The sequence below is a fragment of the Salmo salar genome, chromosome ssa14 (assembly GCF_905237065.1).
Source record: "Salmo salar chromosome ssa14, Ssal_v3.1, whole genome shotgun sequence".
Lineage (NCBI taxonomy): Eukaryota > Metazoa > Chordata > Actinopteri > Salmoniformes > Salmonidae > Salmo > Salmo salar.
Window position 1 is genome coordinate 26,704,599 of NC_059455.1, and position 24,080 is coordinate 26,728,678.

Genomic DNA, 24,080 nt, shown 5'->3' on the forward strand with positions numbered 1-24,080 from the left:
TACTTATTCCAGTTACTAATAAGCACGCACCCATTAAAAAATGGCCGTAAAAACTGTTAAATCCCCTTGGATTGATGAGGAATTGAAAAATTGTTTGGTTGAGAGGGATGAGGCAAAAGTTATGGCAATTATGTCTGTCAGCCAAACTGATTGGCAAACATACTGCAAATTAAGAAATCATGTGACTAAACTAAAGAAAAAGAAACTACACTATGAAACAAAGAAATGATATAAAGAATGATAGTAAGAGCTTTGGGGCACCTTAAATGATTAAATTCAATTTTGAATGGGGAAAAAGCCAACTCGGCTCCTTCATTCATTGAATCAGATGGCTCATTCATCACAAAGCCCACTGATATTTCAAACTACTTTAATGACTTTTCCATTGGCAAGATAAGCAAACTTAGGGATGACATGCCAGCAACAAACGCTGACACTACACATCAAAGTATATCGGACCAAATTATGAAAAACAAATTGTACTTTTGAATTCCGTAAAGTCAGTGTGGAAGAGGTGAAAAAAGTATTGTTGTCTGTCAACAATGACAAGCCACCGGTCTGACAATCTGGATGGAAAATTACTGAGGATAATAGCATATGATATTTCCACTCCTATTTGCCACATCTTCAATTTAAGCCTACTAGAGAGTGTGTGCCCTCAGGCCTGGAGGGAAGCTAAAGTCATTCCACTACCCAAGAATAGTAAAGCCTCCTTTACTGGCTCAAATAGCCGACCAATTAGCCTGTTACCAACCCTTAGTAAACTTCTGAAAAAATGGTGTTTGACCAGATACAATGCTATTTCACAGTAAACAAATTGACAACAGAATTTCAGCATGCTTATAGGAAAGGACACTCAGCAAGCACAGCACTTGCACAAATGACTGATGATTGGCTGAGAGAAATTGATGATAAAATGATTGTGTGTGTGAGCTGTCTTGTTAGACTTCAGTGCAGCTTTTGACCTTATCTATCAAAGTCTGTTGCTGTATGTGTTATGGCTTTACATCCCCTGCTATAATGTGGATAAAGAGTTACTTGTCTAACAGAACACAGAGGGTGTTCTTTAATGGAAGCCTCTCAAATATAATCCAGTTAGAATCAGGAATTCCCATGTTTGCTTTTTTACATTTTTACTAATGACATGCCACTAACTTTAGAGTGTCTATGTATGCTGATGATTCAACACTATACACGTCAGCTACTACAGCGACTGAAATGACTGCAACACTTAAAGAGCTGCAGTTAGTTGCAGAGTGGGTGGCAAGGAATAAGTTAGCCCTAAATATTTCTAAAACTAAAAGCATTGTATGTGGAACAAAACACTCACTTAAACCCTAAACCTAAACTAAATCTTGTAATAAATAATGTGGGAAATTGAGCAAGTTGAGATGACTAAACTGCTTGGAGTAACCCTAGATTGTAAACTGTCATAGTCAAAACATATTGATGCAGTAGTAGCTAAGATGGGGAGAAGTCTGTCCATAATAAAGCGCTGCTCTGCCTTCTTAACAACACTATCAACAAGGCAGGTTGATAGTGTTGCTGCTGCTTTGGCAGCAGCTAATGGGGATCCATAATAAATACAAATACAAATGTTGTCTTGGGATGCATGCGCAGCACTGGTAGTTTCAAGTTTTAATGTCACATCCACAAGTACAGTGAAATGCCTTTCTTGCAAACTAAAATATTGGTAGATAAGTTGTTATGTATTCCTACCCATGCATAACTGCTTCCTTTCTCTTTTTTCTATGACATGCTCACAAAAGAACGTCCTAATCGTAGAGGTGAGTCAACATGCTTTTTTCCCCCTTCCTCTTCTCTATTTAAGTCTGAGTGCATCCATCAAATACTCCATCACTTTCTCCATATGTTTATCCAGGCCATGGGGGAGCGGAGGACATTGCGTCATGGCTCTTATTCTCTGTATGTAGGTCTAGGTTCTACTAGACCAGGGTCATATTCATTGGGCACCAAACAAAAGAAAACAGACAAACAGGGAAGGACTATACAAACTTATCCAATAAGAAATGCTTGTTTTCGTTATCAGTTGAAAAACTTTATGGTGTGCTCTAATGAATACGACCCTGAATTGGACATAGTAAAAACTTTTTTAATTGACTGTCTCTGTCCATTAGGGAAGATTGATTGTCCCTTCTCAGAATTTATTCGAGAAACTTTCCTCTCAGCAGCACAGTAATTGGGAGCCTATTATAGGGACCTCTACATTGGGAAGGATTCTCTTTGAATCAAATGAAAGCATTACTGTCATACAATGAGTGCTTACTTTAAGCAGAGATCTTTAGAACAAGCATATGAATATATGAATACAGCTGTGTTCATTAGTAGTCTATACAGAAACATGGATAAAATGTACAAAATCTAAGTAAATTGCACTTATAATGGGGGGGGGCAGTAATTGGAAGTTGGGAATGCGGTCTATCAAAATAAGCCCACATCAAGTCAATATCCCTTCCATTTTCAATGACCCTCTTTATAGTTTGTGCAGCCCTGTTCTTTGTATTACAGAATAGGTCTTCATATTAAAAGGACATAGTCTCTAATTTCTAGTTCCATCGTCATTATTATAGGGAAATGTGATCTATGTCATCCCCCTCACAATCTCCCACCTACACACACCAGACCTCGGTTATTAAGCTACTATTTCAGTTATTTCAATTACGTTTCAATACATTTCAAAACAAGTATTCAAATAAGCTTTATTTGAAAAAACAAGTAGTTTAATATTTTAATTTTGGAGAATCTCTTAGACAATGTGTTAAAGTTATGTATACTAACCTTTAGGTGTAAAATAGTAAAGAATGGCTACTTCTCAGAAAGTATTAAACTGTCAAGGAGTAAAACAAGGTTGTCTGCTATCGCTATATCTATTTATTATGGCAATCGAAATGTTAGCTATTAAAATCAGATCCAACAATAATATCAAGGGGCTAGACATCCAGGGCTTAAACACAAAGGTGTCATTGTAAATGCTTTCTTTTAAATCCACAATTTGGATCCCTCCACAGCCTCAGAAGATCTAGATAATTTTTCTTACCTCTGGATTATAATCAAATTATGATAAGTGTACTATATTAGGTATTGGATAACAAAAAAATACAACTTTTACATTACTGTGTAGTTTACCATGGCCTTTTCCCTTTATTATTGCCATTTCTTTAAACAAGCCATAGAAAGTTGCTTGATATTTGAGTTTAATCGCCTTGGAAAAGACTGAAAAAATATTACAACAAATTGTTAATTATATCATAAATAGGACTGGTGGAGTAACTGTAGTTGGGAAGAGATTTTCGATGTACCGATTCCATGGCACATGGTTTATGAACTGATACACAAAACGATGCCGGATTCAAAACGGTTTTTAAATTTAAAATTACTAAATACAATTCTTGCAACGAATAGAATGTTATATGGAGGATACAACCATCCCAGCTCTGCAGATTTTGCCGCAAAGTGACAATCATTAGATCAATTGTTTTGGTACTGCCCATATGTACAGTGCGTTTGGAAAGTATCGAGACCCCATTACTTTTTCCACATTCTGTAACGTTACAGCCTTATTCTAAATTGATTTAAATAGATTTTGTCCCCCCTCATCAATCTATACACACAGGTTTTTAGACATTTTTGCAAATGTATATATATATATAAAACTATCACATATACGTAAGTATTCTGACCCTTTACTCTGCAAAAAATGTTGAAGCACTTTTGCCAGCGATTACAGCCTCGTGTCTTCTCGGGCATGATGCCACAAGCTTGGCACACCTGTATTTGGGTAGTTTCTCCCATTTTTCTCTGCAGATCCTCTCAAGTTCTGTCAGGTTGGATGGGGTGCGTCGCTGCACAGCTATTTTCAGGTCTCTCCAGAAATGTTTGATCAGTTTCAAGTCCGGGCTCTGACTTGGCCGCTCAAGGACATTCAGAGACTTGTCCTGAAACCACTCATGCGTTGTCTTGGCTTTGTGTTTAGGGTCAATGTCCTGTTGGAAAGTGTTTGCTCCATTCATCTTACCCTCGATCCTCATTTGTCTCCCAGTCCCTGCCGCTGAAAAACATCTCCACAGCATGATTCTGCCACCACCATGCTTCACTGTAGGAATGGTGTCAGGTTCCTCCAGACGTGACATTTGACATTCAGGCCAAAGAGTTCAATCTTGGTTTCATCAGACCAGAGAATCCTGTTTATCATGATCTGAGAGACCTTTACGTGCCTTCTGGCAAACTCCAAGCGGGCTGTCGTGCCTTTTACTGAGTGGCTTTCGTATGGCCACTCTGCCATAAAGGTCTGACTGGTGGAGTGCTGCAGAGATGGTTGGCCTTCTGGAAGGTTCTCCCATCTCCACAGAGGAGCTCTGGAGTTCTGTCAGAGTAACCATCGAGTTTTTGGTCACCTCCCTGACCAAGGCCCTTCTACCTCGATTTCTCAGTTTGGCCGGGCAGACTGCTCCAAACGTCATCCATTTAAGAATGATGGAGTCCACTGTGTTCTTGGGGACCTTCAATGCTACAGAAATGTTTTGGTTACCCTTCCCCAGATCTGTGCCGTGACACAATCGTGTCTCGGAGCTCTCCGGACAATTCCTTCGACCTCATGGCTTGGTTTTTGCTCTGACATGCACTGTCAACTGTTGGACCTTATATAGACAGGTGTCTGCCTTTTTCAAATCATGTCCAATAAATTGAATTTACCACAGGTGGACTCCAAGTTGTAGAAACATCTCAAGTATGATCATGGAAACAGGATGCACCTGAGCTCAATTTCGAGTCTCATAGCAAAGGGTCTGAATACTTATGTAAATAAGGTTTTTATTTCATATACATTTTGCAAAAAAATCTATAAACCAGTTTTTGCTTTGTCAATATGGGGTATTGTGTGTAGATTGATGAGGGAAAAAAATTATTGAATACATTTTAGCATAAGGCTGTAATGGAACAAAATGTGGAAAAGGGGAATGGGTCTGAATATTTTCCGAATGCGCACGGTAGCTTGTTTTTGGTCGCAGGTTTATGAATGGCTGAAGAATTACAACATTTACCTTGAGCTAACTGCAAATATCACTGCTGAGTGATTTGAAAAGTCTTTAAAAATTCATAGTTAATCGATCAATAGTATTATAATACTCTTAGGAAAACATTTTATCTTTAATTTACAATCTGTAGAAACTTTTAGAATAGAAAGGTTCAGAACTTTTGTGAAACATCACAGCACACTTGAAAAATATATGGCTAATAGAAGAAATCAAAACTGGAAGGTGTTCAGAGATGAGGGAGGGGCTGAAGGGAGATGTAGGGTGCGAACAAAAAACAAGATAACTAATGTAAAATATAGTGTGTCCATAAAATGTATATAGTATATATAAGGTGGAAGTAGAAGCCAAAGTATTGTTGTCCATTTAGTTTACTCCAATTAGGGGGAGGGATGATGTGGTTAAGGAAAATAATAAAGTAGGAAAATATATACAAAAATACTCTACCGGTCAAAAGCTTTAGGACACCTACTCATTGAAGGGTTTTTCTTTATTTGTAATATTTTCTACATTGTAGAATAATAGTGAAGATATCAAAACTATGAAATAACACATATGGAATCATGTAGTAACCAAAAAGGTGTTAAACAAATAGCCACTCTTTGCCTTGATGACAGCTTTGCACACTCTTGGCATTCTCTCAACCAGCTTCACCTGGAATGCTTTTCCAACAGTGTTGAAGGAGTTCCCACATATGCTGAGCACTTGTTGCCTGCTTTTCCTTCACTCTGCGGTCCAACTCATCCCAAACCATCTCAATTGGGTTGAGGTCGGGTGATTGTGGAGGCCAGGTCATTTGTTTAGTACTCCATCACTCTCTTTCTTGGTAGCCCTTACACAGCCTGGAGGTGTGTTGGGTCATTGTCCTGTTGGAAAACAAATGCTAGTCCTACTAGGCGCAAATCAGATGGTATGGCGTATCGCTGCAGAATGCTGTGGTGGCCATGCTGGTTAAGTGTGCCTTCATTTTAAATACATCACAGACAGTGTCACCAGCAAAGCACCCCCACACCATAACACCACCTTCTCCATGCTTTACGGTGGGAAATACACATGCAGAGATCATCCGTTCACCTACACCGCGTCTCACAAAGACACGGTGATTGGAACCAAAAATCTCAAATATGGACTCCAAACCAAAGGACAAATTTCCAAGGGTGGCTGTATGAATCTCAAATCTCAATATATATTTTGATTTGTTTAACACTTTTTTGATTACTACATGATTCCATATGTGTTATTTCATAGTTTTGATGTCTTCACTATTATTCTACAATGTAGAAAATAGTAATAAATAAATAAAAACCCTTGAATGAGTAGGTGTTCTAAAACTTTTGATGGTAGTGTATATATTTAACAAAAAATATATGGGGGGTTGAAAATGATGCAGACAATTATATTAATATTAGCCACAATCTATCTGCAGTATTAAAGCTGATGTACCCCTAAAAAATATTGGAATGTATTTGGAAATACACAAATACATTGACTCAAAAACAGGGGAGTGTATTTGAAAATAGTATTTGAAATACGTATTTGAAAATACTTTCAAATACTATTTGGGTGACTATTTGGTTTTTAGATAAAAACATTGAAATACTGAAATAAAAGTAAGTGTTTTGGGTTGTGTATTTGAACCTAGATCTGACACACACACACACACACACACACACACACACACACACACACACACACACACACACACACACACACACATACACACACAGAACAATGAAGAACAATGAAGAAGGGTGGCTATGTGTCAAATTATGAATAGAAGGGCCACACAATAGAGCAGTGATCAGCTGACATAAACAAAGTCAGACAACAAGACACCAGCATGGATCCGTGCCACAACTCTGGGAACCATAACAGCTTACCCCTCCACCCCAAACCGATGACTGAAACCACCAGTTTCACTAGAGGTGTTCAGGGTGACATTTCAGTCTAACCCTGGGTCACACTTTGGTTGTCCTCTCTTTCACTGTGGGCTCAGACTGCTCAGTGGGAACGGGGCTACACACTCAGTGTATACACACACACTCTTGCACGCATGCACACACACACACATGTATTTTTTAAAGCACTCTTATTTGTTTTGTTAGTGTGAAATACCAGTGAGTTCTCAGCTTGGTGTTTCTTTGACTTTGAGTGTTGACAGCTAGTCACATAGTCCTGCTGCTACAGTTGTTTTGTGTTTGTTGTCCTCCGCAGGCTATTGTAGACACAGGCAAGACAATGAAGACTCTCCTAAAACACGTGGAGGCCTTCAGGCCCAAGATGATCAAAGTAGCAGGGTGAGTCCTGGCATAAAACCACTAACACCACAACAGACCAGGTGACCTACGCTTAGTCACTCAATTCCATCTTTCCAGTCTAGACAGAAGAAATGAGCAGAGTTTCAGTGTGCTACAGGTAGGGATCATGCTTGTGTTGCGTGTGCCTCCTGTGTTCTGTTTCAGTTTGCTGGTGAAGAGAGTGCCAAACAGTTCAGGATGTCTCCCAGATTGTATGTAGCAGTTCTATCCATTTTGCTTTTATGTTTTCATTATTATATGTTATATGTCCATGTAATAATTATTTACTCATCTTATATTACCTGTAACATGACCAGTTACAGGTAATAGCTCAGTTTGAAATGGTCTGTTCACAAACAGATGGTTTGTTTGTTGTGTTGTGGGAACATTGCTGCAGTGCTAATCCTTCTGCCACATCTCTTCCATTTCAGATGTTGGTTTTGAGATACCCAATCGTTTTGTAGTTGGATATGCCTTGGACTACAATGAGTATTTCAGAGATCTCAATGTAAGTTCTTCTTTATTCAAAACTGATTTTAATTTCAGTGATGTACTTTACTGGGTCCTCATTCACCACCCTGATTGGCTGATAGGATGTCTAGAGCACAACCCTCTTACCCAGATGAACAGTCATTGGTCTATTATAATCAGATCGCATTCTGACTTCATCATGTGGGCCAAAAGTTCCATCCCACCTGAACAGGCTGAAATTCCAGAATTTTCTTTTTAACAGCTCTTACAGAAAAAGGGCATTATCATAATTTTCACAATTTCAGAGTGTTATTTCGACCTCAAAGTGTGGGAATATCATCATAAAAAAAACAGGAATCTATTTTTAACTGCACTGCTCCTTTAAAGCGCAGTGATATTTGTCATATGACTTCCTTTTCCCTCAGCATATCTGTGTGATCAGTGAAAGCGGGAAGCTGAAATACAAGGTCTAAGAAGTGATGTTTATAGGATTCTGCAGAGGAAGTGTTTCCACAAGAAGCTTGGACACTTCTCATGAGAGGCCATGCAGTAACAACGGTTATCAAACCCCAAGACCCTCACTCTCGCTCTTTGCTGGTTGCCACACCTCAGGGCCTACCCATAGACCATTGGACTCGTTGCATAATAATTAGAACCTCCATAGTTATTTTTATAACAAAGCTGTGAACCTGTGATGTACTGTTACAATGTTCATGAAATCTGTCTTGTGTTGATGAAAAATATATAATGAACAGACATTTTTATGTAGAATTTGTAGCCATCAATGTTTCAGTTTAGTGACATTTGTTTATCTCAACTTACTGCTACTGTATTTTGTGGGACACATTTGGCCCATGTAAAGGTGGGCACCGTCCGGTAGATTGAATTAAAAAAATACAATAATAATAATAATGTTTTATCGTCACATACATCGGATAGGGGCAGCGAAATGTGTTGTTTTACAGGATCAGCCATAGTACTGCGCCCCTGGCGCAAATTAGGGTTAAGTTCCTTGCTGAAGGGCACATTGACCGATGCCATTTGTTCATATTAATTCCTACTGTCCATTTAATTCAAATTCAGCTGCTTTTCTGATAAAATGGAATTGCACTGTATTGTGAGGAGAATGTATTTCACCGCCATTGGTCATCTCATTAATTATTTAATAAACTTAAATTAACCTATGCTGTATAACAGGGTATGAGACATTGCAATGAGGTTTGTTCTTTCTGCATAGTAAATAGTGTCTTTTTGTATGCTTTTGATACTTTACTGTAGAGGTTCTCACAAGATAGAAACCAACTGTACACATCTCCATGAGGCCTAGTTTCTGTTTTTTTTTACATAAAGTTCTGAAGTCTTACTTTATTCAACCAAAATGTTCTTGTGATGAGCATTAATGTAGTATACCATAGTCATGGCATATTTAATATCCCTGAGATACTATTACATGACAACACAACTCTAAAATTGTTGTCCTCATTTTCTGTCCCTGGACAAACAAGGAGTCATTCTACACTGAGTATAGCAAGCATTAGGAACACCTTCCTAATATTGAGCTGCATGGACTACAATGTGTCGAAAGCATTCTACAGGGATGCTGGCCCATGTTGACTTCAATGCATTACAAACCAGTGTGCCTGGCACCTACCATACCCCATTCAAAGGCCCTTATCTTTTGTTTTGACCATTCACCATCTGATGGCACACACACACACACACACACAATCCATGTCTCAAGGCTTAATAATATGTATCCTCCCCTGCATCTACACTGATTGAAGTGGATTTAACAAGTGACATCAATAAGGGATCATAGCTTTCACCTAAGTCTATGTCATGAAAAGAGCAGGGGTTCTTTATTTTTTTTCTCCCAATTTCAATTATGATCTTGTCTCGTCGCTGCAACTCCCCAACAGGCTTGGGAGAGGCAAAGGTCGAGTCATGCGTCCTCCGAAACATGACCCGCCTAATCACGTTTCTTAACACCCATCCACTTAACCTGGAAGCCAGCTGCACCAATGTGTCGGAGGAAATACCTTTCAACTGACGACCAGAGTCAGCCTGCAGGCGCCCGGCCCGCCACAAGGAGTCACTAGAGCGCGTTGAGCCAAGTAAAGCCCTCCCGCCCAAACCCTCAACTAACCCGGACGACGCTGGGCCAATTGTGAGCCGCCCTATGGGACTCCCGGTCACGGCCGGTTGTGACACAGCCTGGGATCAAACTAACTCTTATTGTATTCAATAAGTGATGGCCTCTCCATATAAAACTGAGCCATCTGAGATTACTCTAGGCCTACCTCTTCCAGATGTTTATTATTTTGGTTATATCATGTTTCTTACAACTCTAAAATACAGCCGACATGCCCTGTGTATTCACTATTTAGCTATATAAGAATGCTTTCTAACCACCACTGTCCCTGGCAGAACAGTTGGAAGTAAAACTCACAGCCGTTGGAAGTAGAACTGGCCAGGGCAGTATTGTGAAAGTCCCCTGGCCAGGATGACAAAGGTCCTTGACAAAGGTCACCAATCCCAGGAACAGGTGGCCCCTTCTGTTGGGAGGAATGAATGGGACATTTGTCTTGGCCCTGAAAACACAGCAGTTTTTAGTCCCTCCTTTCTGGTTTATGTGTGTACGTGTGTGAGTATGCGTAAAATGTAATAAACCACGACACAGACCATGTCATTTGAATTCTACACTGATCTAACCAAACAGATCGAAGTAGTAAAGGTTAAACTAGCGCCAATGTCAAATTACCAAAAAAAAGTAAAACAGAAAAACCTTAACCTAAAATGCTGTAATTCCAGTATAATTCAGTCGGAGAGCCCAGCCAGTGTATGCCAGATTTTACTGTGGAGGAAAACCAGAGGGTAATGATGATTGTGTTGATGATTATGGTGGGTAGGGGGAACTGTGCATGCCTCTCTCATTCTCTCTCTTTTTCTCATACAGTGGGAATACACATTCCACTGCCACTGCCATACACATGCCAAACCCTTCTCACCCCACTTTGAACCAGCCACCATGTGACTCTTGTAATCTAGCCAAGCAGTTGCTGTTGTTGTATGAGTGTTTGTGTGTGATAGAGAGAGATGCCGACAGACACAGGGTGGCTCACAGTTGAGTAGTTTGACCAGTATTGATGTCTGATACAAGCAGCACAAACTGGGAAGTTATCTTGAGGTTTTATAAAAACATTTAAAATCAAACTTTTCAAAGTGATCATGTTGCAACAGGCAGATTTCAGAACAAATGTTTTTTTTTTTTGAAAGTCCAAAAATTTCCTGCCTCATTGGAATAACAAAAACACAACTTTTGTGGACGAGGTACTCTTGCGACTTTGTAATGAGTTATACGATTGGTCAAGTTTAAAAGCGGAAGTTACTACATTGATTGTGATTGGCGCTGGCTAAAGGAGGATGATCTTTGGGATTCGGGAACGGTGGAAGCAAAATTCCAATTTCCAGCAGCCGCGTGTGTCTCCCTGGAGTTGGGCTGGGATACTTTGAAAACAACTGTGTATTTCGTGAGGATATTGAAATATGATCGAAACTTCTACAGGACCAAAATATTTTTGTATTTTTTAATGGGAAATAAATACTTTCCAACACAGTATGTAACGTCGCTTTTCACAACGGGTAGGTTGTCCCATTATTAGCATGCTAGCTAGTAGTTAACCTCACATTGCACCGATAGGCAGTTTTTTTATTATTATTATCGCCAACGACAAGCTACTGAAGAATAGCTAGGTAAACAGGTTCCACATAAGGTTGGAAAGTTTCTTAGTTACATTAAAGTTACACTTATGAGAACCCTGGTGTATCGTGTCATGTAATTTTAACGTTCACTCACCCCGCAACGAAGTTGTTGTTTGTTGAAGAAACTTTGTTTGACTTAGTATTGATCAGAGCCAGCAAACGTTAGCAGATTAGCTGCTTCAAGTTAGTCGGCCAGCCAGGGCACTGTGTGAGGGCAGAAGGAACATCGGCGACCAACGACATCCCTGTCTTTTGTTTACCACTTGACATATTTTATACTTGATCTGATTAGAAAATATGTTCACAGTTAGAAAGGTGACCAGTGAAATACGTTAGTTAGCCAGCTAGTTCATCGATTTTCGTTCTCGTTCCATTGTTAACCAAATACGAGAACAACCTACTACTTTTGTATAAATTCTGTAAAAACTTGGTTGCATCGAAGCTAGAGATCAACGGGGTGGCGCGTTTTGCCTCACTTGTCCGCTAGCGAGTCTCATCGATCGCCTTCTCCTGCCCACTTGTTGCTTCTGGTGGTAACGTTAATCATTCATACGGTAGTTTTGCTGAAAGTTGATACTTGATACTTCAAACATTAGCTTGCTATCATGTTCACATTTTTATCAATGTTGTGATCGTATAATAAAAAACAATTGATAAAAAAAGTTGGTGCTTTCTAAAATGGGATTATACAGTAATGACATAGCTAAACAAAACAAGTGTATTTTGTGTTTTCATACAGCAGTAACTAGCTAACGCAATTCGTTCAAATAATCTTGTTTCACATTCAGCTCAACCATTTGGACCAAAGACTAGATAAAGGATGGCTGTGTGAACTGGAGAGACGAGCCCTACTCGGAGGACTACTGCTGTCTATTTGGTGGGATCTATAGCTTTCCATGTGGACACTAAATTATTGTCACCTCTTGCGTGAAGTGAAATGATGGCGTCACATTGGAAAGGTCCATGCGATGAAGAGGACGAGAGACTGACCAGATCCTCTTTGTGCGAGGTACATAAGCCCCACTCACATTCATGCCCTAAATTCCCAACAGCTTACCCCCCCCCCCCCCCCCCCACACACACACACACATTAAAGGTTGTTTTTGGGGTGACCCTAAACTCTTGTTATGGAAATTGGGGTCCTGGAGATTATTCATTAGATGTAAGCTCTGTGCCCTCTAAAACACAAACCATTTGCAAATCTGTTTCTTGGTGTTGTCTCTTTGAGGACAATACACCAATCCATAATATGTGTTGTGAATTGCATGCCTATTCTATTTGGAGTTTGTATTGACCATCGATGGGGAAATCAATAGAAAACGCTGGGAGAATTGTTTCTGGCAGATTTTCTGTCCATGTTGGACACATTGTTGTGAAGGCTTTTCTAAACTATCTGAGAATATGCCTACCTCATCCGCCCATACAGTGGGCCTCATTTTAACATGAATCTCCAGGTGTTCATGTCACATCCGCTCTTTTATTATCTCTCTAGTCTGTTCCTCTTCAATGTTTTTCCTTTCGCCAATCCCCCCCACGTTCCCCCCTCTAGTTCTCTACAATCCTATATTCTCCAATTCTCTGCATCATGTCCTACTCTCGCTGTCATCTAGTCTCCCTCTGTTTCTTATTCTCTCCCATTCACAACTCTTTCTTCAGATTTTCATTATGTTTTGACTTGAATTGGCCCCATTCACTAGCAGGAGAGCAGTATTATAGCATACCTGTATTGTTGTGTGTGATTAGGCAACAACCTTTACACTCACTCCTTCCTGTTTGGTGTGGGAGACTTTCCTGAAAGGGTTGACACTTCAACACAGCTGCTTGTAGTTGTTGTTATTGCCCCCCTCTGCGTTGTTTGGCCCTGGGAAGTGAGAAGGCACTCCATTGGTGCTTGGTAATAAATGTAGAGGGCACTCATTGCTGGTGATGCCAAGGGTGTTTTTCTGAGACCTTTCACTCAGAACAAATGATCATCAAAGTACAAAGATAGTTGAAGCTGAAAGTGAGCCTGCCCATCCATCCTCTGTTCCTTACTGTAGATAGGGGTGTGACGGTCATGGAATTTTGGATGACGGTAATTGAGCCAAAGTTGTTTGTAAAAATGTTTGCCCACATTTTCTCTATCCCTCCTGACTGCATGTGCTGCCATAGAAATATAATGAAATTATTATATTTCTATGTGTGCTGCTGCTGCACCTTGCTTTCACCTTTCTATGCATGCTCGTTTGCTACAACACCTTGCTTGTTTCAGCAAGGAGCAACAACATTTCATCATATTGTTAAGAGTCCATGTTATCGCAGAAACTCACTCAATGAATGATAAAAAAAACATGTATATCTTTTTTTTTTTTTTTTTACAGTTATGACAGTTTATTTTATTGTCATGATAGTCTGCATCATAACCAGCGGTTGGTTGTACAGTAATTGTGCCTGCCTTAATTGTAGTAATTGGAAAGGTCAACATTTTGTTTCATGGGCTGTTACTTCTGAAGTAGGCTCAGACACCTCAAGTTTCATCCTCAATAGTTTCTGACTGTTCTCCATTTAGTTTGAGGTCTCCTTTTACACTGTAGGTTGTCTGTCATCTGAATGAAGACCTTTGTCTAAAAGTCTTCAGCCCACGCTCCTTTCGAGTGGAAGGTCACCTATTTATAGGCTCTGCAGAATTCGGGACACATCATTGGCATGGCTCCTTCCCCTTTAATCTAATATTCAACCCTCCATTTCAGCCTTTTCCTCTCTGTTGAGTAGAATCTGAGGGAGAGTGGGGTTAAAATGGGTAGAACCAATAGAACAGTGAAAGCTATAGGTTAGTTAATCATACATAAACTATTCCCACATTATAATTACACATGAATGCCTTAATAGTTTCAGTTTAGGTAGAAAATCCACAGCTAAAACCTTTTAGACTTTCAATATTACGCAAACTGTTTTAGAAATGTTATCATTGGGCATCCCCTTTTTAAAGATTTGTATCCCTGTAATCAGACTACCCCACAGTCCAACACTAGGTTACTAATTAATGTGCTTTTTTGGAGCTGGAAACCCCCTGGAGGGTGTCTACAGGACTTACTGGAAATGATGACAGGAAGTTGACAGGCTTTGATTAATTGATTTAAGAACAAACTCCTGAGTGTGTGTATGTTACAGTGCCTTCAGAAATTATTCTTACCCCTTTACCTTTTCCACGTTTTGTTGTGTTACAGCCTGAATTTAAAATGGATTCAATTGAGATTTTGTGTCACTGTCCTAGCTCATAATGTCAAAGTGAACTTGTTTTCAGAAATGTTTACTAATTAATTAATTAATTAAATTAAAGGCTGAAATGTCTCAAGTCAATAAGTATTCCACTCCTTTGTTATGGCAAACCTAAATATGTTCAGGACTAAAAATGTGCTTAACAAGTCACATAAGTTGCATGGACTCTGTGTGCAATAATAGTGTTTATCATGATTTTAGAATTACTACCTCATCTCTGTACCCTACACAAACAATTATCTGTAAGGTCCCTCAGTTGAGCAGTGCATTTCAACCACAAAGACCAGAGAGGTTTTCCAATGCCTCACAAAGGAGAACACCTATTGGTAGATGGGTAAAATAATAAAGAAGACATTGAATATCCCTTTTAAGCATGGTAAAGTTATTAATTACACTTTGGCTGGTGTATCAATACACCCAGTCACTACAAAGATACAGACGTCCTTCCTAACTCTTTTGCCGGAGAGGAAGGAAGCCGCTCAGGGATTTGACCATGAGGCCAATGGTGACTTTAAAATAATTAGAGGTTAATGGCTGTGATGGGGGATAACTGAGGATGGATCAACAACATAAATGAAAGAAGCCTGTACAGAATAAATATTATTCCAAAACATGATTATTTTTGCAATAAGGCACGAAGTAAAACTGCCGAAAATTGTGGCAAAGAAATTAACTTTATGTCCTGAATACAAAGCGTTATGTTTGGGGCAAATACAACACATCACTGAGAACCACTATTCATATTTTCAAGCATGGTGGAGGGGTGAATCATGTTATGGGTATGCTTGTCATTGGCAAGGACTAGGGAGTTTATTTAGTACACAAAGAAATGGAATAGAGCTAAGCACAAGCAAAATCCTAGAGGAGAACTTGGTTCAGTTTTCTTTCTAACAGACGCTGGGAGACATTCACTTTTCAGCAGGACAATAACCGAAAATACAAGACCAAATATGCACTGGAGATGCTTACCAAGATGACATTGAATGTTCCTGAGTGGTCTAGTTACTGTTTTGACTTAAATTGGCTTGAAAATCTATGGGAAGACTGATCAACAACCAATTTGATAGCTTAAAGATAAAAATAAATAAAATGCAATCCAGGTGTGCAAAGCTCTTTAGAGACTTACCCAGAAAGGTAATCACAGCCAAAGTTGATTCTAACATGTATTGACTCAGGGTTGTGAATACTTATGTAAATGAGATTCCTGTATTTCATTTAATACATTTTCAAAGAATTCTAAAACATGTTTTCACTTTCTCATTATGAGGTGTTGTGTATAGATTTAATTGAATCCTTTTTGAATTCAGGCTGTAACACAACAAAATGTGGAATAAGTGGAGGGGGGTATGAATATTTTCTTTAGGAACTTTATTTATTTTTACCTCTGAAGGTACAGTCCTTTAACCTCAGGTCAGGCTCACTTTATCTCCAAGAGGATGCCTGTGTCTTACTACAGCTTGATGACACATCCCTGACTTTCAATTGAAGGAAACATATTTTTCATGATTGGCAGCACTGGTAGGGATAAGCCTACTACATCAAACATAGGCTTTTTTCTTATAGGCCTAGAAAAAAGTGACTTTGCTTGACATTGTCAAAAAGAAGCGAGTGGGGGGAAAACAAGTCGGTTCCCCAGTCACAGTCAAAGCAGGTTCTGCTCTTCAAGCACTTCTTCCAGGGTATACAATTCACTTTTTGATCCACCAGCCAAATATTTTTCCCCGGCTAAAATGTCACCAACAATACAAAGAGAACCTGATGAGCGTTCTTTTAATGTTTCTTAAACAATAAATGTATCACTAGTAATAAGTAATGTGGTATATTATTTAATTTCATTTTTTGTGACCGGAGTCTTTAAAATATCACAGATGAGTCCCAGAGGAAAACACTCGAGTCATGTTTGTGCCTATGAGGTCTGCTTAGTCTATTATATAGAAAGGCATTTTTCTCATGTTACCCCTCACTGATATTTGAGAGTAAACCGTTGTGTAGCTAGAACAGAAGAGACATAGTATAGTGATGCATCCAGTCTAGCTATTCTCCATGGTCAGTAGTGTGTCATTAGTGACTGGGATGTTTTTCTCTGAGGAGCCCTGACCATTAAAGGCTCTAGTAGGCATATCGTCCTCTCCCGTGATCTGTACCTCATTAAAGCCCATGGCTTAACTAGTTTAGCAGCCATTTACAGAGCATCATATGGCTGTCTGATGGATAACGGAAGGGAAAATTGATCTTCAATTGGATAGAGGGTGGCTCTTACTTCCTGTAGGCTTTGTGTTGTCTGTTACGTTCAGTCTCTGGTAAATATAGAGATGGGGTTAGCTTAGCCTATGTTATCCTTTTTGTCTCCTCCGTTCCACTTTAAGGCTGGACACTGAGAAATGTGTAAACTGTAACACTGTGTAAAGTCTCTCTTGCATAATTAACCCGCCTTTTTAGATGGCACTCCTAATCAACAAGTCAGTCAGACTACTATTTCAATGAACTGAATGAGTTCATTGATGGCGGCTGTAAAACCTAATATGTTTCTATTAGACTCCCATCACATTACAAAGCCAGATGGCCAGTGTAATGTCTCAAGGGTGAGGAGTTTGGGTGTGCATGTTTACTCTACTGCTGGTTGTGGATTTTTTTTTTTTTTTTTAAGGCTTAATACTTCTGCATGGTGGAAAACAATTGTCTTGACATTGTCTATTTGTGCCAGCCAACCTTTGTTCAATCTATTTCAGCACTACGATAGTGGAGAGCACTGTGCAATGGGCACGCCCAGCCCTCATTAAGAGGAGATGTGACACCTGTGTGGAGAGAAATGTTTGTCAGGAGCAGACCTGCAGGGTGAACAAATGCCATTTTGATTTGTTTATGGTTCCCATTCCCCTTTCCCTGAAGTTTAGGGAATTGTAAAACAATACGGCATAAAACTTGAACTGCAAGTACTGCTTAGGGACATCCTGATTATACACCACGACCTTCAGCCAGGAAGTGGAAGCATGACTGTGGCTCACAGAAGATCTGAAGGGGCTGCCTTTCCCATACCAGGAACAACCACTCACTCATAGTTAAGGCAAGAGGTGCTTGGCTGAGAAGTCACGCCAAGCTCAACCCCAATTGTCCCAGAAATGTTCCTTCCTCTAGGCTGTCAAATATCTCATGTTCCTTTCAAAGGATCTTTCGGCACGTGATGTGGTAGGTCCTACTCATCTTAAAAGGCCAGATATCACAGGATGGGGCAACTCCCTTCTGCACCAAGATTACAGGTACTGTCTGTAAAATTGTATTACATATTAGGCTACATAACATGTACAGGGTATGTGGGTAACTAATGATACTTAAGCTAGTTAGCGCCAGCATTACTAGACTGAAACATCCCAGGCAAACTCACACCAGAGGCCCTCTGCAGCATCATCTCAGGCTTTTCACAGTGAAGTGCTTGGTTTAGACTGGATGTGGTGTAGAATTTGGCAGCCCACAGAGAGATTTCCTTTTTCACACATTGAGGTCTGATGTATTTAGGCCTGATGTCTTGTGGTCTGTGCAGTGTGTCATGGTGTGAAGTCATCGGAGTCTCTAAACATAGGGGCCATGCGTCAGTGTTTTCTCATACTTGTGAAAGACTAACAAGAGATAATTGCCTTCATCCCTTCTTTGTTTGAAAAAAATACTAGCTGTTTGAAAATGCATGGAGAACAGTCGTTGTCCAGGCTTAGCTTAGTACCGAAGTGTGTGTGTTGTAGTTTTTGTGGCTTGGAGGGATGGGCCACATCCTCAACCTTACAAATGACCATAACCACTCCGTGTCTCTAAAGCATGTTACCTAATATGCCAGTACAAGTATGCCAGAGGCATTGTTGGATAACGATGCCAGATAATGTTTTAAACCACATTAGGGCTGTCCCCGACTAAAAAATAAAATATCATATAAAAAAGAGAAATCTGTTCTTTAGACCAATCGATTGGTCTACATTTTTAATGGTGTATTTTTCCATATATTGACACATTCTATTTGTTTTAATCAAATTAGCTATATTCACTGAGCTTGTCTGATGCTTTAAGCAAACTGTTTGATTAAATAATTAAGACACACAAATGACTAGAGGAAGTCCGACCGGCAATTGATTTGATTCTGCAGGGCCGGGATCAGACTTTTTGCCCTGTGTTTAAAGAAAAGACAGCAGTTTCTCTGTCTCGCCTCCCTGCTGCAGCGACCGCCACAGAACATAAGTGTTTATCGCGCTGTCCGTGTTGCGGAAGCTGCAACATAATTACAGCCGTTTCTGACTCAAAAGTTATGTTACCGAAATCCCTCATTTGTTTAGGAAAAACATTCCCTAGCTCTCTTTACGTGACACATGTATGCATCGCATGCACGTGACCAAATACCTATTCTCACAGGACTAGTATTACTAGAGAACATTAGTTATGGACTCCAGAATGTCCGTTATTCCAGAGGACGATTCGGACAGGATTCGTTTTTCCTAAACTGCCTCCTGTAAATCTTATTTTTTCCAGTAAATTGACAGTTACGATGCAAGCCTGGAGGTTTTTATTCTAGGCATGAAGATGCAGTAAGTATTTTAACATGTCCAGGTGGTAGGGCCACACACACAACTCGAGCTTGCTTCCCAAGTTTCTGAACCATACCAAACCATCTTTGGTGTAGCGTCGCCATAATATTTGAATTGAGGAAGCGTGATCATAATCGTTAGGATATTTTAGCAGTCCGCAGTAGATGTCCTAAATGTCCCCCAGCTTTCAGATGTGAACTAAACAGTGCAATTTCACTTGAGATGAGTTTTAAGTGAACTTATCCTTTCCGAACGTTTAGGTCAGTTGTATGCTGCTGCTTTGTGAGCTTTTAACAGCAAGGTTTGCTTTAAATACATTTTTCTGATGCATTTGGCAATATTCAATTCATACTCACAAAAGCATTCACTGTGAAAGATGATAGGCTACATGTAGGCCATTCATATATAGCTTATATGCAGAATTTAGTTAAATCTATCAAATCAGTTATTGTTTTCATGTGTGAACCGCTAGCAACACCTGTCAAACTCAGACATTTACTTTCAAAACACAGGGATGTCGATTTGCACGACATCCCTGTGTTGGAGTTCGCCAAAAAACAGTAGGTTATTCTGTCAGGAATTGTTACTCTTCTGTCATGTAAAAATGACTTCCATGGCAGATTCAGACGGGACTAAAATGAGATGTGGTGTTTTGTGCTCTTGCACAAAATGTTCATTACCCGACCTCCCCCAGTAAAACAAATCCTTTCAGAATAGGGAACTATAAGGCTTGACCTATAGCATATCAATAAATTGGTTGTAACTAACTCTAAACACCGTAACACGTGATAGAAAAGTGGATGCAGAGGACATGACAAATAAACTCTAAATGGGGGAACGTTTACTGGTGGCTCATGAGGTAAAGGGAAAGTCAGATGTGTGGAATAGATTTGACTAGTTGTGGAAAATACTGGAGATCGAGAAAAATAATGTAAGGAGAAGGCTCTGCTTGCATGTTATGTGTGCCAAACCGATGCTGTATAGAATACAATCCCATTTTTCTGACCGTTTGGAAAAATGTAAACACAAAATAAATGATAAGCGTAGCGGAGTCTGTAACGTTTTTGTTGAGCCTTTATTACAGCAAAGACTAAAGTTGCATTCATTCGTGAATGCAATTTCCGAAATGTAACGTTTTATTTGTTTCAGCTAATTATTCAAGGCTCGCTTTATTTTATATTAAACCTAAAATGCTTGATTGCATTTCAAATCGTGAATGACTCGTATGCTGTGTGATGACATGAACAAATGAGTGAGTGATTGATACAGTAGCCTATAGAAGTATTGAAATGTAGGCCTCAGTAAGTTACGGTATTAGCATTTCGCCTCACTCGCATGAACATCTGCTAACCATGTGTATGTGAAGAGTCAAATTTGATTTATTAAGACTAAACAGAATGCGGTCTTAGGCCTACAGCTCAGTGGTGGTTATACAAGGCTGCTATAATAAGCCTACTAATGATAATGACATTACTGAATAATAACAAAGATCAAGATGAAGGAGCATTTATTATTAATATTATATATTTTCTGGACAGTTTGGAACAGCTTAAACAACACTAAATACATTATAAATAGTACCAGACATGCTGTTCTAATGAAAAAAAGTGTAAAGCCTTTTATTAAAGCAAATTTGTGGAATTGTTGACTAAATGGGGTAAGCCGTAAACCACATTCAAAGTCATGTTATGTCTCATGTTGTCCTTAAACAGTTAGTTATGTAACCTAAGAGTCATGTTTTCCCTGATATGCTCGGCAGCGCATTCAGTAAGTGGTGACCATGGCTCTGGCTAGGAGTCCATTGAGGTCGTAAGCTCCAAGGCTGATGTATGACTTCTGATGCTCTGATCTGCTCTCTTTTCCACAGTCTGATATGAAATGAACCAGATCTTTATTAAGTTCAGTCAGTGCTTCACACACTCCCTGTTCCCACTGCCACACCCAATGCAAACACTAGACTGCCTTTCTGGTAGTGATTCATACACTGAAAGGCATGTGTGTTTCTCTGTAATGTGCTTGTATTTTGTAGTTGATGTGTGATACATGAAGTTAGTGTTTGCACTGAACTGGTAGTAACCCATGTTCTCATTTTGTCTCAATAACCAGAGGCAATAGATGCAGCACCTTTTATTCATCCTCCCCATTTAGGTTTCCATTGGAACCATCAAACTTGCCCCAGTCATAATCAGTGTTTAACTGGAGAGGCAGTGTCTCATTTTGGTAGCCTAGTCCTGCTGCTTTCAGCATGCAACTGGCACATTGACTCAGCTGAGAGGACGGGAGCCGGTCAGACCATCAGGGAATGTTTGCATGTCATTTATTGGCTGGGGTCGGTCACCACAGCGTTAACTATGTGAGGGCAATGACAGCCCTGTTAGGCATGCATCTGTTTCTCAGGACTGAATAGCAGACAGCCAACAACCCCCCAGCCATCCTCTCTCCACAACTGAGGACTGGAGATGTCTGGAATGAGATCCACGGCTAAATTAGATCCGGTGAACTAGGGTTGGCATGCCCGAGGGATCGGGAGGCATTTGAGGCCTGCACTTAAAGTCCTTCTCCAGTGACTTTCACCTCATTTATCACCTGATTTTTACAGGGCCCTCCATAATTACTGGCTACCTATGATGCTTATCTGATGTTACATAACAGCACAGCATACAGGGCCCTCTGTAAATTATTGGCTACCTATGATTCTTATCTGATGTTACGTAAAATAATAACATACAGTGCCATCTGTAATTGTTGGGACAGTGAAGTATTTTTTTTTTCTTCTTCTTTTGCCTCTAAATGCCAGAAGTTTGGATTTGAAATCAATGACTGAGGTTGAAGTGCTGACTGTCAGCTTTAATTTGAGGGTATTTTCATCATATATCATATCAGGTGAACCGTTTAGACATGACAGCACTTTTTGTATATAGTCCCCCCCCCATTTTTAGGGGACGAAAAGTATTGAGACAAATTCACTTAAGTGGCTGATTTGAATGGGATCCCTTCCATTTGGGACTTTTATTGTACTGATAAACAACATTTGCATAGAAGTAGCTTTTTTTATTTTATTTAAGTGCGTGCTCTCTCTTTAACCAGTATTGACGTCATTCACGAGCCAAGATGGTGGCGGCCCAGAGTCAGTTCCCTGAGGCAATAGATCATCTTTGGTAGAGATGTGAGAGACCAATTTTTTTTTTACGTGAACTAATACAGTTTTGGTTGCAACCTGCTTTGAAAACTGCTTATTTAGCATTAGCACAAAGTACTAGGGTAGTGAATTGATGATAGCTTCAGCTGTAAGCTAGCAAGAAAAATGAGCCTATAAAGCTGGAAGCTACCGGTATTATCTTGCATCGTAAAGTGTTCTAGCCTGTATGGAAATTGTTTTGCGAACAGTAATAAGTTTAAACATTTCTCCATGCCGTGTGGCATTCTTCAAGTGTGTTAAACTTTTGTGCATCATGAGTGGGGAGCTAACATGATGTAGCCCAGACTTCCAGTGCAGGCTAAGTGCTTTTGTGCTATAAGGGGGGCATCCGCTGTGCTGATACAGTTGAGCCCTGAGACACATTTGACAGAAGTACCAAAGTAACAAATTCTAGTACCAAACGGTTTTTCATGTTCTAGTATTTTTGGCAGTGGTGTAAAAATACTTTAAAGTACTAATAAGTTGTTTTTTGGGGTATCTGTACTTTACTATTTATGTTTTTTACTTTTACTACACTACATTCCTAAAGAAAATGATGTACTTTTTACTCCATACATTTTCCCGTACATCCAAAATTACTAGTTACATGTTGACAGGAAAATGGTCCAATTCACACACTTATCAAGAGACATCCCTGGTCATCCCTACTGCCTCTGATCTGGTGGACTCACTAAACACAAATGCTTTGTTTGTAAATTATGTCTGTGTTGGAGTGTGCCCCTGGCTATCCGTCAATTTAAAAAAATAATAATAATAATAATAACCTTTTGTGCCATTTGATTAATATAAGGAATTTGAAATGGTTTATACCTTTACTTTTGATCCTTAAGTACATTTTAGCAATTCCATTTACTTTTGATACTTAAGTATATTTAAAACCAAATACTTTTAGACTTTTACTCAAGTAGAATTTTACTGGGTGACTTTTACTTGAGTCATTTTCTAAGGTATCTTTACCTTTACTCAAGTATGACAATTGAGTACTTTTTCCACTACAGATTTTCGGTATACCATCCAACACTACATTAGACCAACTCCTTGAATACCCCATTCCTTGAAGTTTGCTTTTGTCTCAAAAACACAATTTTGCTCAAACCGTGCTGTTTTACCATTTTAGTGTGTGTATTTTACTGTGTTTATACTCCGGATATCGCTTTTCAACAGTAAAAGTAAAATAAAATCGCTGGTGGAAGTCTCTACGTACTATTGTCATTCAGAAACTCTTCAATTGTAATAAAACAAAAAGAAGAGCTGTCTGATTCAAACATGGCGTTTACTGAATAGCATACATATTTTTACAGGTAGGGGCGGATCAGCGTAGTTAGGCCTAACTTACAGAAGGACCCGCATACTACACAGTCTAATTATTCTCAAACATTCCATGGATTTGAGTGGAATGAATGTAGGACAAACACCTCCACACAAACGGGGAAGAAGTGCTGGAGCCAGGGAACAACAGTTCCAGCTGGGGAAGACA

At 39.5% G+C, this 24,080-nt stretch overlaps 2 protein-coding genes across 5 annotated transcripts in view; both read left to right on the top strand.

Moving 5' to 3' along the window:
- The window catches only part of LOC106569196 (hypoxanthine-guanine phosphoribosyltransferase), a 34,593-nt gene extending 25,568 nt beyond the window's left edge, over positions 1-9,025 (top strand). Inside the window, exons 6-10 of one of the 2 annotated variants that reach the window (XM_014140306.2) lie at positions 1,770-1,787; positions 7,266-7,348; positions 7,514-7,560; positions 7,780-7,856; positions 8,245-9,025. In XM_014140306.2, the coding sequence (XP_013995781.1) occupies positions 1,770-1,787; positions 7,266-7,348; positions 7,514-7,560; positions 7,780-7,856; positions 8,245-8,292 (273 nt within the window). In that variant the 3' untranslated portion in view covers positions 8,293-9,025. The remainder of the gene's footprint in view (positions 1-1,769; positions 1,788-7,265; positions 7,349-7,513; positions 7,561-7,779; positions 7,857-8,244) is intronic. The other variant, XM_014140308.2, reaches the window with a different exon arrangement.
- A 1,942-nt stretch (positions 9,026-10,967) lies between these two features.
- LOC106569193 (rho GTPase-activating protein 21) overlaps positions 10,968-24,080 on the top strand; it is a 78,769-nt gene continuing 65,656 nt past the window's right edge. Inside the window, exons 1-2 of one of the 3 annotated variants that reach the window (XM_045694144.1) lie at positions 10,968-11,461; positions 12,370-12,590. In XM_045694144.1, coding sequence (XP_045550100.1) covers positions 12,519-12,590 — 72 coding nt within the window. In that variant the 5' untranslated portion in view covers positions 10,968-11,461; positions 12,370-12,518. Of the gene's footprint in view, positions 11,462-11,704; positions 12,115-12,369; positions 12,591-24,080 lie in introns of those variants that run through there. The other 2 variants (XM_045694146.1, XM_045694145.1) reach the window with 2 other exon arrangements.